The sequence below is a fragment of the Cricetulus griseus genome, chromosome 2 (assembly GCF_003668045.3).
Source record: "Cricetulus griseus strain 17A/GY chromosome 2, alternate assembly CriGri-PICRH-1.0, whole genome shotgun sequence".
NCBI classification, from domain to species: Eukaryota; Metazoa; Chordata; class Mammalia; order Rodentia; family Cricetidae; genus Cricetulus; species Cricetulus griseus.
In genome coordinates this window covers 178,647,301-178,665,630 of record NC_048595.1, presented here as the reverse complement: position 1 = coordinate 178,665,630, position 18,330 = coordinate 178,647,301, and the positions used below count along the sequence as shown (strand labels likewise).

The window sequence follows — 18,330 nt, the reverse complement described above, 5'->3', positions numbered from 1 at the left end:
AGTGCCTAGCTAGGGTGAATAATCATCCGTTTATGTCTCCCCAGGAAGAATCATACAACACATTGCTGCCTTGAACAGAAGGACTGGTTGTCTTGTCCTCCAATGGGTGCTGAGATATGGAAGTGAAGCTGTCCATGTGCTCAGCTCCCTCAACCCCATAAATAGACATATCTGAATAGAAACTAGCCCAAAAAATGATAGGTCATGGTGGGTTGTGAGGACAAAGAATCAAGTCTATTGTCTGTAGGGGCTGTACAAGCAGCCCAACTTGGGCTGGGTAATGTCTTAGAATGGAAGGTACAGTGTTAAGATGAGGACTTGCATCCATAAACAACTCAGATGAAGATCCTAGTTGCCCACTGCATTGTCAGAAGAGGAGTGTATGTAAAATCCAAACCAAATGGAATCCCAGGATGCTAAGTTATCCTCATGTTCTTGCCTGCCTGAAGGACATGACAGAGGGCAACAAATTGTTCTAATAAATCCATAATAAACTTACTGGCTCATTAAACCAGATACGGATAGAATCATTTGTTTTTTGTCATCAACACACTAAATAGAGATTCCCTCATTTCTTCCCAGAAAAAAATCATACAGGAGTGGAGATGTTTGGGCATAAGTAGCCATTGTCACACTGTTTGATTCAGTGCTACAGGCCCCAGGAAATGCTCTGTATAATGTTTTAGTTTGTTTCTTTGTTGATATGCTTAAACAGTAACCAAATCAACAAGAGAGAGGAAAGGATTTAATTGGCTGTCAGGTTATGGTCCATCATCAAAGGACGCCAAGGCAGAAACTGAAGCAGAGATGAGAAGGAACACTTCTAACTGACTTTGTTTCCAGGGCTTACACTGCCTACATTCTCACTGCTCTCACTGCTCTAGATGGTAGTTTGCATAGTGATGAAGAATCAAATGTGACTGGACAAAATGAGAAATGCATATTTTGGCAAACTTCTATTAATGATAAAAGACCTAAGTCAAAAGTAAAAATTAATAATAAAGTTATTACTAGCTTAGTAGACTCTGGAGTGGATGTGACTATTATTATACCCAAAAGTCTTGGCCTCAGAAATGGCCTCTTAGAGACGCAAATATACAATTTTTAGGAATTGGAACTCTATCTAGAGTTCGACAGTGTTAACTCGGTGGTCTGCATTGGACCAAAAGGACAGAAAGGGAGATTGAAACCATACATGGCAGGTATATCTATAAATCTCTGGGGGTCGTGATCTTTTACAGCAATGGAATACTCCGATTAATATTCCTCCAGTGTCGGAAACAAATTATGTACAATCTTTAGATAGTAGAAAAGATCTGGTAAGATGCTATGGAAAATGGTTACCAACCATCCATGCTGTACAGAAACTAGGTACAAAGGATGGAATTTCAGAGGAGCCAAACCCTGCCATTAAAGTGGCTTACAGATAAACCTGTTTGGGTAGGACAATGGCCTATGACCTCTGAAAAGCTAGAGGCTTTAGAAAAGTTAGTACAGGAACAGCTAGAGGGTGGACATATAGAGGAATCTACCAGTCTACCAGACATATAGAGGAATCTCCTGTATTTGTTATAAAAAAAACAAGTCAGGAAAGTGGAGAATGCTGACAGACCTGAGAGCCATAAACAAGGTAATTCAACCAATGGACTCTCTGCAACCTGGAATGCCATTACCTTCCTTAATTCCTAAAGGATGGCCTATCATAGTCATTGATCTAAAAGACTGTTTTTCACAATACCATTACAGGAAAATGATAGAGAAAATTTGCATTTATTGTACCAACTCTTAATAATTCACAGCCAGTTAGGAGATACCAGTAGAGGGTTTTGTCACAAGGAATGCTAAATAGTCCTACTTTGTGTCATCACTTTGTACAACAACCTTTGGAAATAATTCATAAGAAATTTTCACAATCTCTTGTTTATCATTATATGGATGATATTCTTTTATCAGATTCTAATAAGGAAATTCTGGAATGTATGTTTGAAATGGTGAAGGAAGTTCTGCCTTGTTGGGGATTACAGATTGCCCCAGAAAAGATACAAAGAGGAGATTCTATTAACTGTTTAGGTTACAAGATAGACTTACAAAGAATCAGGCCACAGAAGGTACAAATTAGGACAGATCATTGTCAAACTCTTAATAGTCTTCAGAAGCTGCTAGGGGAAATTTCTCAATTACAGACGGTTATTGGGGTAGAAGGACATGACTTAAAGCATTTAAAAATGGCTCTTAAAGGTGATAAGGACCTAAACACTCCGAGAATATTATTCTATGAGGCAGAAAAAAAGAATTACAATGGGTAGAAAACAGAATATTGGATGTACATGTAGATCGGATAAACCTTAATTTAGACTGTATTCTGATTATCTTGCCATCCAGAGAATACCCTTCTGGAATTCTGGTGCAGAGGGAAGACACCATATTGGAGTGGATATTTATGCCACATAAAAAGAATAAAAAGTTAAAGACATATAGAAAAGATTTCTGATTTGATTTTAAAGGGCAAATTAAGACTTCATCAACTGACTGGAAAAGATCCAGCAGAAATTATAGTATCTTTAACTAATGAGGAAATTTCCGCCTTGTGGAAGGATAATGAATATTGGCAAATAGCTCTTACTGACTTTTTGGGAACGATTAGCAACAACTATCCCAAAACTGACAGAAATAAACTATACAGGAGGGAAAAGTAATCATTAATCACAGGGAGCTGTGAACTCTGAGCTGTGGTAATGACTGGCCAGAGAAGATACACCTGCCCATGTAATTGTGACAAAAATTTTCTGGGAGTAACCAACTGATTCCTAATTTGTTTTAGTAGTTTCTTCACTGGATAAAAGCTATATCTGGGAAAGAACCTAAGGCTAGATCATAGAATTATTATTAATATTCTGTTAAATGGACATCACATTAAGCCATCTCTTAATGAGCTGAATTATACCCATAGAATAAAGTATCTCTCAACATTTATCATGGAAGCCTGTGTTTGCAGAAGATGATCATCAGTCCAGAGACACACAACTGGAAAAAAAACAGATACTAGGACATGGAGGAGTATCTAGGTCTCAATTGAATATATTTATTCTACCTCCAAAGACACAGGAATGGTTGTGGAAAAGGGGTGAAAAGACTATCAGAGACAGAGTTGGTGAACAATGACAGGGAAACAGTATTTCTGGACACAGCAGGGCAGTTCCACACAGTAACTCACCATGGTTGTCGCAGCATGTGTAAGAGTGTCAAACCCAAGCTGGTGTGAAAACCAGCATAGACAGAGTTGAGAATGACAAGAATTAATGAACATAAATTTGCAATCGTGAGAAAATAAGGTTCTAGTCAGAGGCAGTAAAATGAGTTGTGTCTTGGATGAGACCAGATTTGGCATCTGCACAGGACGCCAAGAGATATGTTGTATAACCAGGTCAGGCTGCATTTGTAAAGTCAGTAATCAGAAAACTTATCTTTCAAGGATCCTTTTCCTGTATACCTAGTAAGCTGGTTCTCTGTGTTTCCTGTTTCTGAACCACACATGTCACTCTTTTATTATTTCTTGGCTTTGCTGCTAAGAACTGAAGAGAGAATAGAATAAAAAATATAGCCAATACTTTCAGTTTCTTTTTCTTCTTCTTGGAAATGCAGGAGATTCTGAAAAACAACAAAAGCCATAAGCTTTAATGATTGGCCAAAACACACAGAGAGGGAAGGAGCAGAAATCAGAAGAGTGTATAAATCCTACCCAACTGCCTTCAACCTGTTGCTTTTCCACAGAAGAAGCAGGGGAGGGTTGCAAGAGAAGAGACTGGAGCACAGTGGACAGTGGTTTTTTGCAGCTGAACTACAGTGAGCACATACTCCAGACACAGGATTATCTGGTAAGGGGCAGGAGCATTCAGATCTGACTTCTAACCCTCACCATATCTTTTCTCATAATAGCTGATGGGTAGCAAGACATTTAGGAACATGGCCTGAGAGTGGGGATCCTCAGCCTGGCAGTTCAGGAGCTTTGGTGGGAGGCAGGCAGGAGAGGCTTGTGTATGGTCTTAGACAATTACAAAAGGTGAGGTAGACCTAAAGCCAATCATCTTGGTATTGGTTTTGGAAAAAAAACCAAACATGCACTTCTTTGCTTGCATCTTATTCCTCTCCCTAAAATGGTTGTAAATAGATGATTCAGGAAAGGGAATATATCTTCAGTGTGTATAATGTTGTTGTATCTGAAAAAATAATAAAAAGATGGTTACTGATTGAGGCAGGTACATGTTTACATTCCAATATAAATATAAATCCTAAAGAAGAACCTAGAGAAAATTGATTAATAGCCATGTGGAAAGTTGATTAATAGCCATAGCACAAAGATTGGAAGCAGTCACTATGTACAAAGTCCTGAGAGGAAAAGACAGCCTGAGATAACAGGGAGGTGAGAATTCAGACACCATCAGCTTCAAATGTGTAATAATAAACTTCAAAGGTTTATTGTATGTAGTGTGTGTACTGTATACCTAATGAATGTTTCCTGACTGAAATGGGAATCCTTATGGTATTTCTCAGAATTGACTTGACATGGCATGACATCAGTGTCAATAAGATGGCTCTGGCAGTTTAATCATCCATGTTATTGCAAGAACAGTCACAGGAAATACAGTAATGTCAATGGAATCAAAGGTGGAATTGAGGATATCTTGAAGAAAATAATGTAGATGGAATGATCAGTTGTGATTGGATTTGGAAATTGAGCTTAAGTCTGTGAACTGATTTGATATGGGTGAGATAGAAGGCTCCAGGGTGACAGTGGGGATTTGTTGATCCCTTAACTAATGGTGAGGTCCATTGTGCTGCCAAATAAAGTTAGAAATATGAGATCTGAATTAGTTAAATACCCAACAATCAAACTCAGGTCCTTGACCCTGGCAGCAGTGTATTTACCTGCTGAGCCATCTTATTGGACTTGATACTAATTTTTTTGATACAGGGTCTCAAGTAGCCCAGGATACCCTCTAACTCACTGTGTACCAAGAATGATATTGAAGTACTGAACCTCTGAATCCTGAGTACCAGAATTTCAGAGATTTGTAAACACATGCATTTAATAAGGTATTGGGGATTGAAAGCAAGTCCTTATTTATGCTGGGAAAGCTATCTACCAATTGGCCAGTATCTCCAGTGCAGTTACATTGCTTTTATAAAATAAAATGTTTAAAAAAATAGTGAATCAAAGTGATTACTTGAGAAGAAAGACTTGCATTGAAAAAATGGATTTTAACGTAAATTTTAAGAGTACAGAACTTTCATATTATTTCAAGTTTACATTCGTCATGGAGATGAGCTCCATGTCATGAAAAAGACATAGGGATAATAAACCTAGGAAAATTAAGAATTATTTCAACAAAACACAAATAGCTGAACTTACTGAAATCTTTTGAAAACATAAATAACACACAAAATAGATTTAAGTAATAATTAGAGATTGTGTCAATTAAACACTAATATCAATTATTATTCATGGTTATTGTTTTCTCAGTGTGCAAAGCTAGACTATGTTAAGTTTTCATTCATTTGAAGGTACACACTGAAGGAAGTGTGCACAGATGGAGACAATATCTTGGACTTGATACACAATGCTGAAGTTAGGTTAGATACAACATAGTTGCTCATATTTTTATTTTTATAGTTGTTGATGCTGGCTAAAGGACACGTGCAGATTTTATATTATTTTCCCTTACTTAAGTTTTAATTTTTCCATAATGATTGGTTTAATTGAGAACTAGTACGAATATGTTCTAGCTTCCTTTCTATTGTTTTGATAAACACTGTAACCAAAAATGTTTTTAAAAGAAAACAATTTGGGGGGTTAACACACTCTACTCATATTACTGTGGAAATCAGGGCAGAAACTCTGCAGGAATAGAGTCAGGAAAAATGAGAGAATGCTGTTTACTGGCTTGCTACCCATAGTTCAATGTTGTGAAATAATCTTTTTTATTTTGTTATTTTTAATTATGCATATTTACATATCCATCCCCCATTCCCTTGCCTCCCCTCCTCCCATGTTCCCCACACAGCCCACCCCAGCCCAACCCCCCAGACTCCTCTCCAGGGATAGTGAGGCCCTCTACCAAGGACCTTCAAAGTCTATCATATTGTTTGGGCAAGAGTCTAGACCCTCCTTGCTGTATCTGGGCTGCAATAGTATCCCTCCACAGGGAATGGGCTCCCAAAGTCCATTTGTGCTCTAAGGATAAAGACTGGCTCCTCTGTCCAAGGAGTCATAGACTGTATTGGGTTCCTAGCTGGTAACCACATTCAGAGGGTATGGTTTGGTCCAATGCTGATTCCCCAGCTTTATGACTAGGGTCTCCATTCTATCAGTAGGTCAGGTCCACAAGACTCTCCAGCCCCGTCTTGGCTCCTTTGCTCAACCCTCTTCCCTCTCCACAAAAGAATTCCAATAATATGCTTCAGTCCTTAGCTATGGTGTCTGTTTCTGCTTCGAACAACAATTGGATGAAGACTCTCCTTCCTCTCCCTGCACTCGGGCTCCAGTTTGGTCAGGGGTTCTTGTCCCCAACCCTTCTTCGAGGAACTATACAATCTTCTCTTGGGGACCTCCTTGTTTTTTAGCTCTTCTGGCAGTGTGGAATGTAGGCTAGTGATCCTTTTGTCTATGTCTAAAAATCAAAAATGAGTGAGTACATACCATGTTTATTTTTTGTGATTGGGTTACCTCACTGAGAATGGTTTCTTCTAGTTCCATCCATTTGCCTGTGAATTTCAAGATTCCACTGATTTTTTCCTCCGCTGAGTAGTACTCCATTGTGTAAATATACCACGTTTTCTCTATCCATTCTTCAGTTGAGGGGCATCTAGGTTGTTTCCAGGTTCTGGATATTACAAATAATGCTGCTATGAACATAGTTGAACATATATTCATATTGTATGAGTGTGCATTCTTTGGGTATATGCCCAAGAAAGGGATTGCTGGATCTTGAGGTAGACTGATTCCCATTTTCCTGAGAAAGTGCCATACTGGTTTCCAAAGTGGCTGTACAAGTTTGCACTCCCACCAGCAATGGAGGAGAGTTCCTCTTTCCCCACATCCTCTCTAGCATAGATTGTCATTGGTGTTATGGATTTTAGCCATTCTGACAGGAGTAAGATGGTATCTCAGAATGGTTTTGAGTTGCATTTCACTGATGGCTAAGGATGTTGAGTACTTTCTCAAGTGTCTTTCAGCCATTTTGGATTCCTCTATTGAGAATTCTCTATTTAGTTCTGCACTCCATCTTTTAACTCCATTGTTTGGTGTTTTGGTGGCTAGCTTCTTGAATTCATTGTATATTTTGGTGATCAGCCCTCTATCACATGTGGGGTTGGTGAATATCTTTTCCCATTCTGTGGGCTGTCTTGCTGACTGTGTCCTTTGCTTTACAGAAGCTTCAAAGTTTCAGGAGTCCCATTTATTAACTGTCGATCTCAATGCTTGAGCTACTGGTGTTATGTTCAGAAAGTGGTCTCCTATACCAATTTATTGAAGGGTGCCACCGACCTTCTCTTCTAGGAGGTTCAGTGTGGCTGGATTTATGTTGAGGTCTTCGATCCATTTGGATTTAAGTTTAGTGCATGGTGATAGATATGGATCTATCTGCAATCTTCTACATGTACCATTCCAGTTGTGCCAGCACCATTTGTTGAAGACACTTTCTTTTTTCCATTGTATGATTTTAGCTTCTTTGTCAAAAATCAGTTGTTCATAGGTGTGTGGGTTAATATCAGGGATTTAAATTCGATTCCCCTGGTCAACCTGTCCATTTTTGTGCCAATACCAAATTGTTTTCAGGATTATGGCTCTATAATAGAGCTTGAAGTCAGGGATGGTGATGCCTACAGAAGTTCCTCTATTGTACAGGGTAGTTGTGGCTATCCTGCGTCTTTTGTTTTTCCATATAAAGTTGAGAATTTTTCTTTCAAGGTCTGTGAAGAATTGTGTTGGGATATTGATGGGGATTGCATTGAATCTGTAGATTGCTTTTTGTAAGATTGCCATTTTTACTATGTTGATTCTACCAATCCAAGAACATGGGAATCTTTCCATTTTCTGGTATCTTCTTTAATTTCTTTCTTTAAAGACTCAAAGTTCTTACTATACTGATTTCTTTCTCCACCAATGTGTCATCAGTATATAGTAGGGCTACAGATTTTTTTGAGTTATCCTATCACATTCCTGAAGGTGTTTATCAGCTGTAGGAGTTCCCTGGTAGAGTTTTTCAGGTAACTTATGTAAACTATCATATCATCTGCAAATAGAGTATGACTTCTTCATTTCCAATTTGTATCCCCTTGATCTCCTTTTGTTGTCTTATTGCTCTAGCTCAGACTTCAAGTACAATATTGAAGAGATATGGAGAGACTGGACAGCCTTGTCTTCTTCCTGATTTTAGAGGAATAGACTTGAGTTTCTTTCCATTCAGTTTGAAGTTGGCTGTTGGTTTGCTGTATATTGCTTTTATCATGTTGAGGTGTGTTCCTGTTATCCCTGATCTCTCCAAGAACTTTATCATGAAGGGATGTTGGATTTTGTCAAAGGCTTTTTCAGCATCTAACAAAATGATCATTGGGTTTTTCTTTATCAGTTTGATTATATGGTGGATTGCATTGATAGATTTTTGTATGTTGAACCATCCCTGCATTCCTGGGATAAAGCTAACTTGATCATGGTGGATGGTTTCTCTGATTGTTTATGGATTTGATTTGCCAGTATTTTGTTGAATAATTTTGCATCGATGTTCATGAGGAATATCGGTCTGTAAGTCTCTTTTTTCCATTTTATCTTTGTGTGGCTTGGGTACCAAGGTAATTGTAGCCTCATAAAAAGAGCTTGGCAATGTCCCTTCTGTTGCTATTATGTGGAATAATTTGAGGAGTTCTGGTATTAGCTCTCCTTTGAATTTCTGGTGGAATTCTGCACTGAAGCCATCTGGGCCTTGGATTTTTTTGGTTGGTAGATTTTTGATGACTAATTTATTTCATTAGGGGTTATAGGTCTGCTTAACTGGCTTATCTGTTCTTGATTTAATTTTGGTAAGTAAAATCTATCCAGAAAATTGTCCATTTCCTTTTCAAATGATTTTCAAATTTTGAGGAATATAGGTTTTCGAAGTATGACCTGATGATTCTCTGGATTTCCTCTGTATCTGTTGTTATGTCCCCCTTTTCACTTCTGATTTTATTCATTTGCATGTGCCCCTACCACCCCCCCAACTACAACCCTACCTATCACACACCCTTTCTTCAATTCTTCACCTGACTCAACCTTTCTGCTCCCTCATGACCTCTACATCCTTCCTCTTCTTACCTTCTCATTCTCATAGGTACCTCCCCCCCCCAGCTTCCCAAACTCTCAATTTGCTGAGGGGATCCTGACCATTTCCCCTTCTCCAGGGGACAATGTTTCTCTCTTTTAGTGTACTCCTTGTTTACTAGTTTCTCTGGCAGTGTGGATTGTAGGCTGGTAATCCTTTACTCTATGTCTAAAATCCACATGTGAGTGAGCACATATCATGTTTCTCTTTTTGTGATTGGGTTACCTCGCTCAGAATGGTTTCTTCTGGTTCCATCCATTTTCCTGTAAATTTCAAGATTCCATTGTTTTTTTCTGCTGAGTAGTACTCCATTGAGTAAATGTACCACATTTTCTCTATCCATTCTTCGGTTGAGGGGCATCTAGGCTGCTTCCAGTTTCTGGATATTACAAATAGTGCTGCTTATAAACATCATTGAACAGATGTCCTTGTTGTATGAATGTGCTTCTTTTGGGTATATGCCTGGGAGTGGAATTGCTGGATCTTGTGGTAGACTCATTCCCATTTTTTTGAGGAGTCGCCATACTGATATCTAAAGTGGTTGTAGAAATTGGCATTCCCACCAGCAGTGGAGGAGTGTTTCTCTTTCTCCACATCTTCTCCAGCATAAACTATCATTGGTGTTTTAGATTTTAGCCATTCTAACAGGAGTAAGATAGTATCTCAGAGTTGTTTTGATTTGCATTTCCTTGATGGCTAAGGATGTTGAACATTTTCTTATGTGTCTTTCAGCCATTTCAGATTCCTCTATTGAGAATTGTCTATTTAGTTCTGTACCCCACTTTTTAATTGGATTGTTTGGTGTTTTGGGAACTAGCTTCTTGAGTTCTTTGTATATTTTGGAGATCAGCCCTCTGTCAGATGAGGGGTTGGTGAGTATCTTTTCCCAGTCTGTGGGCTGCCATTTTCTCTTGCTGACTGTGTCCTTTGCCTTAAAGAAGCTTCTCAGTTTCAGGAGGTCCCATTTATCAATTGTTGATCTCAGTGTTTGTACCACTGGTGCAATGTTCAGGAATCCGTCTCCTGTACCAATTAATTCAAGGGTATTTCCCACTTTATCTTCTAATAGGTTCAGTGTGGTCTTTATGTTGAGGTCTTTGTTTATGTTGAGGTCTTTGATCCATTTTGACTTAAGTTTTGTGCATGGCAAAATGCTTGGATCTTTCTGACGTCTTCTACATGTCAGCATCCAGTTATGCAAGCACCATTTGTTGAAGATATTCTCTTTGTTCCGGCGTATATATTTGGATTGTTTGTCAAAAATCAGGGTTCGTAGGTGTGTGGGTTAATATCAGGGTTTTCAACTCTATTCCATTGGTCTACCTGTCTATTTTTGTGCCAATACCAAGCTGTTTTCTGGACTATAGTTATGTAATAGAGCTTGAAGTCAGGGATGGTGATGCCTCCAGAAGTTCCTGTATTGTATAGGGTTGTTTTGGCTATCTTTCTTAGTTGTGTCTTTGTGTGGCTTGGGTATCAAGGTTATTGAAGCCTCATAAAAAGAGTTTGGCAATGACCCTTCTGCTTATATTGTGTGGAATACTTTGAGGAGACTTGGTGTTAGCTGTACCTTGAATTTCTGGTAGAATTCTGCAATGAAGCCATCTGGCCCTGGGCTTTTTTGGTTAGGAGACTTCTGATGACTGCTTCACTTTCATTAGGAGTTATAGGTCTATTTAAGTTGCTTATCTGTTCTTGATTTAATTTTGGTAAGTGAACCAACGCTTTGTTATATTGACTCTTAGTATTGTTCTCCTAGTTTCCATTTTATTGATTTCAGCCCTCAATTTGATTACTTCCTGGTGTCTGCTCCTCCGGGGTGTATTGGCTTCTTTGTTTTCTAAAGCTTTGAGCTATGCTGTTAATTCTCTAGTGTGATTATTCTCCTGTTTCTTCATGTGAGCACTTAGCACTATGAACTTTCCTCTTAGCACTGCTTTCAAATTGTCCCATAGGTTTGGATATGTTGTGTCTGCATTCTCATTGAATTCTAGGAAATCTTTAATTTCATTTTTATTTCTTCCTGGACCCAGGAGTTGTGCAATTGAGTGTTACTTAATTTCCATGAGTTTGTAGGTTTTCTGTAATTAGTGTTGTTGTTGAATTCTAACTTTAAAGCATGGTGGTCTGATAAGACACAGGGGGTTACTTCAATTTTTTGTACCTGTTGAGGTTTGAATGTTGCCAAGTATGTGATAGATTTTAGAGAAGTTTCCATGTGGCACTGAGAAGAAGGTAAATTGTTTTGTATTTGGCTGGAATGTTCTATAGATATCTGTTGAGTCCAATTTGCCATAACTTCTATTAATTCCTTTGTTTCTTTGTTAAGTTTTTGTCTGGTGTTCCTGTCCAGTGGTGAGAGTGGGGTGTTGGAGTCTCCCACTATAAGTGTGTGCGGTTTTATGTGTGATTTGAGTTTTAGTAATGTTTCTTTTACAAAATGGATGCCTTTGTATTTGGGGCATAAATGTTCAGAATTGAGACTTCATCCTGATGGATTTCTCCTGTGATGAGTAGGAAGTGACCTTCTTCATCTCTTTTGACTGATTTTAGTTTAAAGTCCAATTTTTTGGATATTAGGATTGCTACCCCCGATTGTTTCTGAGGTCCATTTGATTGGAAGATCTTTCCCCAACCTTTAATTCTTAGGTGCCATCTGTCTTTGAAGTTGAGGTGTGTTTCTTGTATGCAGCAGAAGGAAGGATTCTGTCTTCTTATCCATTCTGCTAATCTGTGTCTTTTTATAGGCTAGTTATGACCATTAATGTTAATGGATTTTAATGACCATTGATTGTTCATTCTTGTTTGGTTTTGATTTGGTGATAGTGGTGAGATTATGTATGGGATTCTCTCCCTTTTTCTTTTTGGCTGTTGGTAAAGTGGGGTTATCTATTGCCTATATTTTTCTGGTTGTAGTGAACTTCCTTGGGTTGCAGTTTTCCTTCCAGAACTTTCTGTAGGGCTGGATTGATGGATATGTATTATTTGAATCTGGTTTTGTCATGGAATATCTTGTTTTCTCCATCTATATTGATTGAAAGCTTTGCTGGGTATAGTAGTCTGGGCTGGCATCCATGGTCTCTTAGTGTAGGTAGAATATCTATCCAGGACCTTCTGACTTTCAGAATTTCCAAGGAAAAGTCGGGTATGATTCTGATAGGTTTGCCTTCATAGGTTACTTGACCTTTTTCCTTTGCAGCTCTTAATATTTTCTCTTTATTCTGTATGTTTGGTGTTTTGATTATTATGTGGCAAGGAGACCTTTCTTTTTTGGTTCAGTCTATTTGGAGTTCTGTAGGCTTCTTATATTTTCATTGGCATGTCTTTCTTTAGGTTGGGAAAGTTTTCTTCTATGACTTTTTTGAATATGCTTTCTGCGCCTTTGAGTTGGATTTCTTCACTTCTTCTATACCTATTATTCTTAGGTTTGATCTTTTTACAGTATCCCATATTTCTTGGATATTTTGTGTTAGGGATTTGTTGGACTTAAGATTTTCTTTGGTTGATGAATCTGTTTCCGCTAGTGTGTCTTCAACTCCTGAGATTCTCTCTGCCATCTCTTGTATTCTGTTGGTTATGCTTACATCTGTAGTTCCTGATCATTTACCCAGCTTTTCTATTTCCAGCATTCTTGAAGATTGTGCTTTCTTTATTGTCTCTATTTCAGTTTTTAGGTCTTGAACTGTTTCCTTGAGAGATTTATTGATATCTTGTAATTTTGGGTTTGTTTTTTCTTCCATTTCTTTAAGGGATTTTCTCATGTCCTCTTTGAGTTCCTCTTTGAGGTCCTCTATCATTTTCCTGAAGATGTTTTTAAGGTCATTCTCTTCTGGTTCATCTGCATCATGATGTTCAGGTCTTGCTGGTGTATGGTTCCTAGTCTCCGGTGGTGTCATATTGGGTTTTCTGTTGTTGAATGTTCTTTTACCTTGTCCTCTTCTCATCCTTTCTTCTGGTGGGAGTAACAGGAGTCTCTTCCTCTCCTGGTGGGTATGGGACCAAGGTTCCCTTCTGATAGATGCAAATAGATCCAATACTCTGATGTCTGTCCTGTTCTCGTGGACGGAAGTGGCACTGTTACTGGGGCCTTGGCAGTGTCCGGGTGTGTTGGGTCCTGCTGGGTCAGCAGATGGAGTTGGAACAGCCACCGGAGCCTCAGGAGTGTCCTGTGTGTTTCATTCCGCCACCAAGTTCGGATCCGATGAGCAGATCACCGGCGGCAGACGACCCCAAGCAGTGACACTGAACAGGAACCGGAAACAGTCCCTGGCCTACCTGGGCCAGCGGATGGAGGCAGAGCTGCCACCTGGGCCTCGGTGTGTCGGGTTTCCTCAGCTGATCTTTTCTAATTAATAATATGTCTTCATGGTATAATTGGAGAGCTGGAGAGATGATGAAAAAGTCTACTACAGTTCATTAAAACTTTTGTTTTTACTTTTGTAATATTTTTATTTATTTTTTAAGTTTTATTTGAATTAGAAATAAGATTATTTTACATGTCAACCCCAGTTCCATCTCCTTCCCCTCCTCCACTGCCACCACCCCACAACTAACACCCTATCTATCCCATACCCTTTCTGCTTCCCAGGGAGGGTGATGCCTTCCATAGGGGATCTTCGGAGACTGTCATAACCTTAGGGATAGGGCCTAGGCCCATCCCCCACTGTGTCTAGGCTCAGGGAGTATCCTTCTATGTGGGATGGGCTCCAAAGTCCATTCCTATGCTAGGGATAAGTACTGATCCACTAAAAGGGGCCCCACAGATTTCCGAGGTCTCCTCACTGACACCCACATTCATAGGGTCTGGATCAGTCCCATGCAGGTTTCCCAGCTATCAGTCTGGAGACCATGAGCTCTCCCTTGTTCAGGCCCGCTGTTTTGGTGGGTTTCACCAGCCTGTTCTGGACCCCTTTGCTCATCACTCCTCCTTCTCAGCAACTGGATTTCAATTCAGTTCAAGGTTTAGCTGTGGGTATCTGCTTCTACTTCCACCAGGTGCTGGATGAAGGCTATCAGGTGGCAGATAAGTTTGTCATCAATCTCATTCCTCAGGAGAGGGCATTTAAGGTAGCTTCTCCTCTGTTGCTTAGATTGTTAGCTGGTGTCATCTTTGTAGATCTCCAGTATTTCCAAAGTGCCTGATTTCTCTTTAAACCTATAATGTCTCCCTCTATTATGGTATCTCTTACTTTGCTCTCCTCTATTCTTCCCCCAACTCAAACTTCCTGCTCCTTCATGTCCTCCTCAACCCTCCTCTTCTCCACTTCTCATTCTCCTAGCTCCCTCTCTCCTCCCCCCATGCTCTCAATTTGCTCAGGAGGATCACCTGCCCAAGGGGGTGCCATTCACAATAGTCAATACTTAATACAGAAAATGCCCCATAGGCATCCCCCAAGTCCAATCTGATGCAGTCAATTCCTCAAATAATGTTCTCCTTAAAAAGGACTACAGCTTCAATCTTTTTGACAAAAAAGAAAGCACAAATACATGGAAACTAGTTAACATCACAACATAACTGAGGCTGAAGCTCGGAGAACACAGTGCTAAGCACAAAGACATTTTCAGTCTCTTGCAACTCACTCTCTCTTCCTTCTTTCAAGGTCCTTTTTCAACATAGCCATGGGTCAGTTATTCTCTGCTCAGAATGAAAACCATGGAGATTCAAATATCAACTTCACTGCATATTTTAAGAATATTAAGAAAGAAAACAATATCATTTCTCAGGAAAAGATCCACTTAATAGAATTGCATCTGAAAAAAGGAAACATTCTGGGGGCAAACTCTGTAATCAGTGATGTATTGAGAAGTATTGATAGTGCCTCAATAGACATTGCTGTGACCGGAGAGTCTGGAGCAGGGAAGTCCAGCTTCATCAATGCCATGAGGGGAGTTGGACCTGAAGACAAAGGTGCAGCTGAAATTGGGGTAGTAGAGACAACCATGAAGATAACTAAATACGAACACCCCAAAATTAAAACTTTGGCTTTATGGGACCTGCCTGGCATTGGAACTATGAAATTTCTACCAAAAGATTATCTGGAGAAAGTAGAATTCCAAAAATACGACTTCTTCATTATTGTTTCTGCCACACGTTTTACAAATCTTGAACTAGAACTTGCCAAAGCAATCAGATTTATGAAAAAGAATTACTACATGGTGAGAACTAAGGTGGATGAGGATTTAAAAAATGAACAAAAAACCAAACCACGTACCTTTGACAGAGAAAAGATCCTGGAGAAGATTCGAAGCTACTATGTGGGTAGCTTTAGAGAGAATAACATGAATGTGCCACAGATTTTCTTGATCTCTAACCATTATTTATCTGACTATGATTTTCCAGTCCTCATGGACACCCTGACAAAGGATCTTCCTGAACAAAAGCGCCACAATTTTACACTTTCCATTACTAATATTACAGAGGCAGCCATCGACACAAAGCGTGAGTCCATGCAGCAGACTATCTGGTTGGAAGCCTTCAAGGGTGGATTTATGGCTACTTTTCCTGCAGTGGGCATCCTCCGGAATGATTTGGAAAAGCTGAAGGCTAAGTTAAACAACTATCGTGTCATCTTTGGAGTGGATGATAAATCCCTGGAATTATTGGCAAAGGAATCCCAAGTGCCTGTTGAACAACTGAAAAAAGTCATCCAATCTCCTTATTTGTTGGACACTACAGAAGAAGGAACATTAAAAGAAACATTTTTGAAATATTTGGAGAAATTTGCCTCAGCTACTGGTGGGCCCCATGCTACAGGTCTTTACTTTAGGAAAACCTTTTACTTGCATCATTTCTTCCTTGACACAGTGACTGAAGATGCCAAACTTCTCCTTAGAGAGACATACTCAAAACGCTAGATTAAACTAACCTTACCCACAGCTACTGATCATAACAACATCAAATGGTTAATACCAGGAATCACTAGATTAATTTTCCCCTCTGTATAATCCAATTCTACCATGGGAAAACCTAAAGATAAGGACCATGTAATGGGGGATGTCCTTATGTATATATGTTTCTCTTATTGGTTGATGAATAAAACACTATTTGGCCAATATAGGCAGGAAAATAGATGGGGCTCAGGAATGAGGAGAATTCTGGAAGAGAGGCAGAAAGTCACCACGAGGAGATGACATGTAGAGACTGGGAGGATATGATGTGCCAGGTGTTCTGTGGTAACATAAGAACATGTAGAAATATATAAATTAGTAGTTATAGGATAATAATCAAGACACAGCTACCCAAAAAGAAGCTCTCGCTATCAATTTTGTAATTAATAATAGCATCTGTGAGTTTATTTGGGGCAAAGAAGTCACTGGACCAGGCTGGAAAGAAATCTCAGCAACAACCATGCTTCTTAATATGTCAGAGTTGGACATCTCCAATCCCTCTTCACCTCTCTACTTCCCTCTCTTTCTTTCAACCCTACCTTCATACTTGAATACATACAAACACACACACACACACACACACACACACACACACACACACACGCACACGCACACGCACACGCACACGCACACGCACACGCACACGCACACGCACACACACACACACACACACACACACACACAAGAATGAACATATGCCCATATAAAATACCCAAACATGTGCAAGCACACACACACAAAAGATATGAATAGGTATTTTGTAGCTATTTCTTCCCAATCAAATCATTTCAATGAAAATCCAGGAAGTTGGAGGCTCTATGCCATGCATGTATGAGGACCAGAGTTCAATTTCCAGAGCCCACATAAATGATGAGTTGGTGTAGCAACCACCTGGTACATCCACACTCAGAAGCAGAAACAGTGGAACCATGGAGCAAGCTGGCTTCCTAGACTGTGTAGATCTACAAGCTCAGGATTCAGCTGAGAGACCCTGCCATGCTGACAAAGGTAGAAAGCAACTGAGGTGAAGGAACAACCTAAATCTGACATGTCCACACACTTGTAAATATGTACTCCCCACACAGAGATGCATGTTAAATATAAAATAAAATAATACTCAGGAAGTAAATAAATATAACAAGTCTTAGAATGTACAGAAACATAACAGGTTTATGAAGCTCTTCTCAAGATTATGTAAACAAAAACCATTCTGCAAGAATGGAGATTTCAGAGCAGCTGAGGTGCCTGTAAATCATGCAGGGGCTCCCTGACTGCAGCTGTGGTGAGTCTTTGCCTTGCTGAGGTGGGCTTTTCAGTGATGAAGCTGCCTCTGAGTGATCCACATTCGCATAAGCAACCCTCACCCTAATAAGTTCACTCATTTGCTAAACTAGACTGAGAAGACATTTTTATGCTGGTGTCGAAGTGGGAGAATTCACTTCTAGTCTGGACCTTTGAGGTAGGAAAACCGGAGCCTTTAATCTGGGCCATACTTTCTTCTGGACGTCTATATAAAGACATAGAAGAAGGAAACGTTTGCTCCTTCCCTGCTTGCCCTCCCCTTGTTAGCACATCCATTACTTCACTGGCATTGGAATCTACTCCTTTTGGATTCCGGCCTATATGGAACACAAGTTAAGACATCCAGCCTTGTGGGACTGAACAACTAGATTCTTTGACTTTCCATTCACAGAAGGTCATGGGGAGAGTAGTTAGACTGCAGCCTATAAGTCATTCCAATATAGAGAGAGATTCCTTTATATAGAGAGATTCATTCCATAAGTTCTGTAATTCTAGAGAACTTTAACCAATTCAATAAGCTATGTCTTCTTGAATGAGCATCCCCCTCATTGCCACATACAGTAACTCCAGAAGAATTTCTAAGCACACATAAAATAGTATAGTGTTTTCACACATCCTCAGTGATTGCTTCCCTCACTCCCTCCAACTCCCCAATATTCACTTTTCCCTCTTAATATCACTTGTCTTCTACTGATCCCCTTGGTATTAGAGGAAGAGAATCAATGGACTGAATGTATTTATAATATATGCATAATAAAAAATACTATATTGCGACAGCTTA

General features: G+C 39.5%; 2 protein-coding genes across 2 annotated transcripts in view; both read left to right on the top strand.

Annotated features, from left to right (window-relative positions):
* Positions 1 to 3,774: 3,774 nt before the first annotated feature.
* The window catches only part of LOC100763791 (interferon-inducible GTPase 1), a 32,070-nt gene continuing 17,514 nt past the window's right edge, over positions 3,775 to 18,330 (top strand). The window contains exon 1 of the mRNA XM_035440133.1: positions 3,775 to 3,875. The gene's annotated coding sequence lies outside the window, so the exon portion shown is untranslated. The remainder of the gene's footprint in view (positions 3,876 to 18,330) is intronic.
* Positions 3,776 to 16,784, top strand: LOC100768437 (interferon-inducible GTPase 1). The gene is made up of 2 exons (XM_027402633.2): positions 3,776 to 3,875; positions 14,960 to 16,784. The coding sequence occupies exon 2, from the start codon at positions 14,979 to 14,981 to the stop codon at positions 16,212 to 16,214; it is 1,236 nt and encodes a 411-aa protein (XP_027258434.1). The 5' UTR covers positions 3,776 to 3,875; positions 14,960 to 14,978; the 3' UTR covers positions 16,215 to 16,784.

Coding starts and splice junctions, on each gene's coding strand:
- LOC100768437 (XM_027402633.2), top strand. CDS start 14,979: ATGGGTCAGTTATTCTCTGCTCAGAATGAAAACCATGGAGATTCAAAT.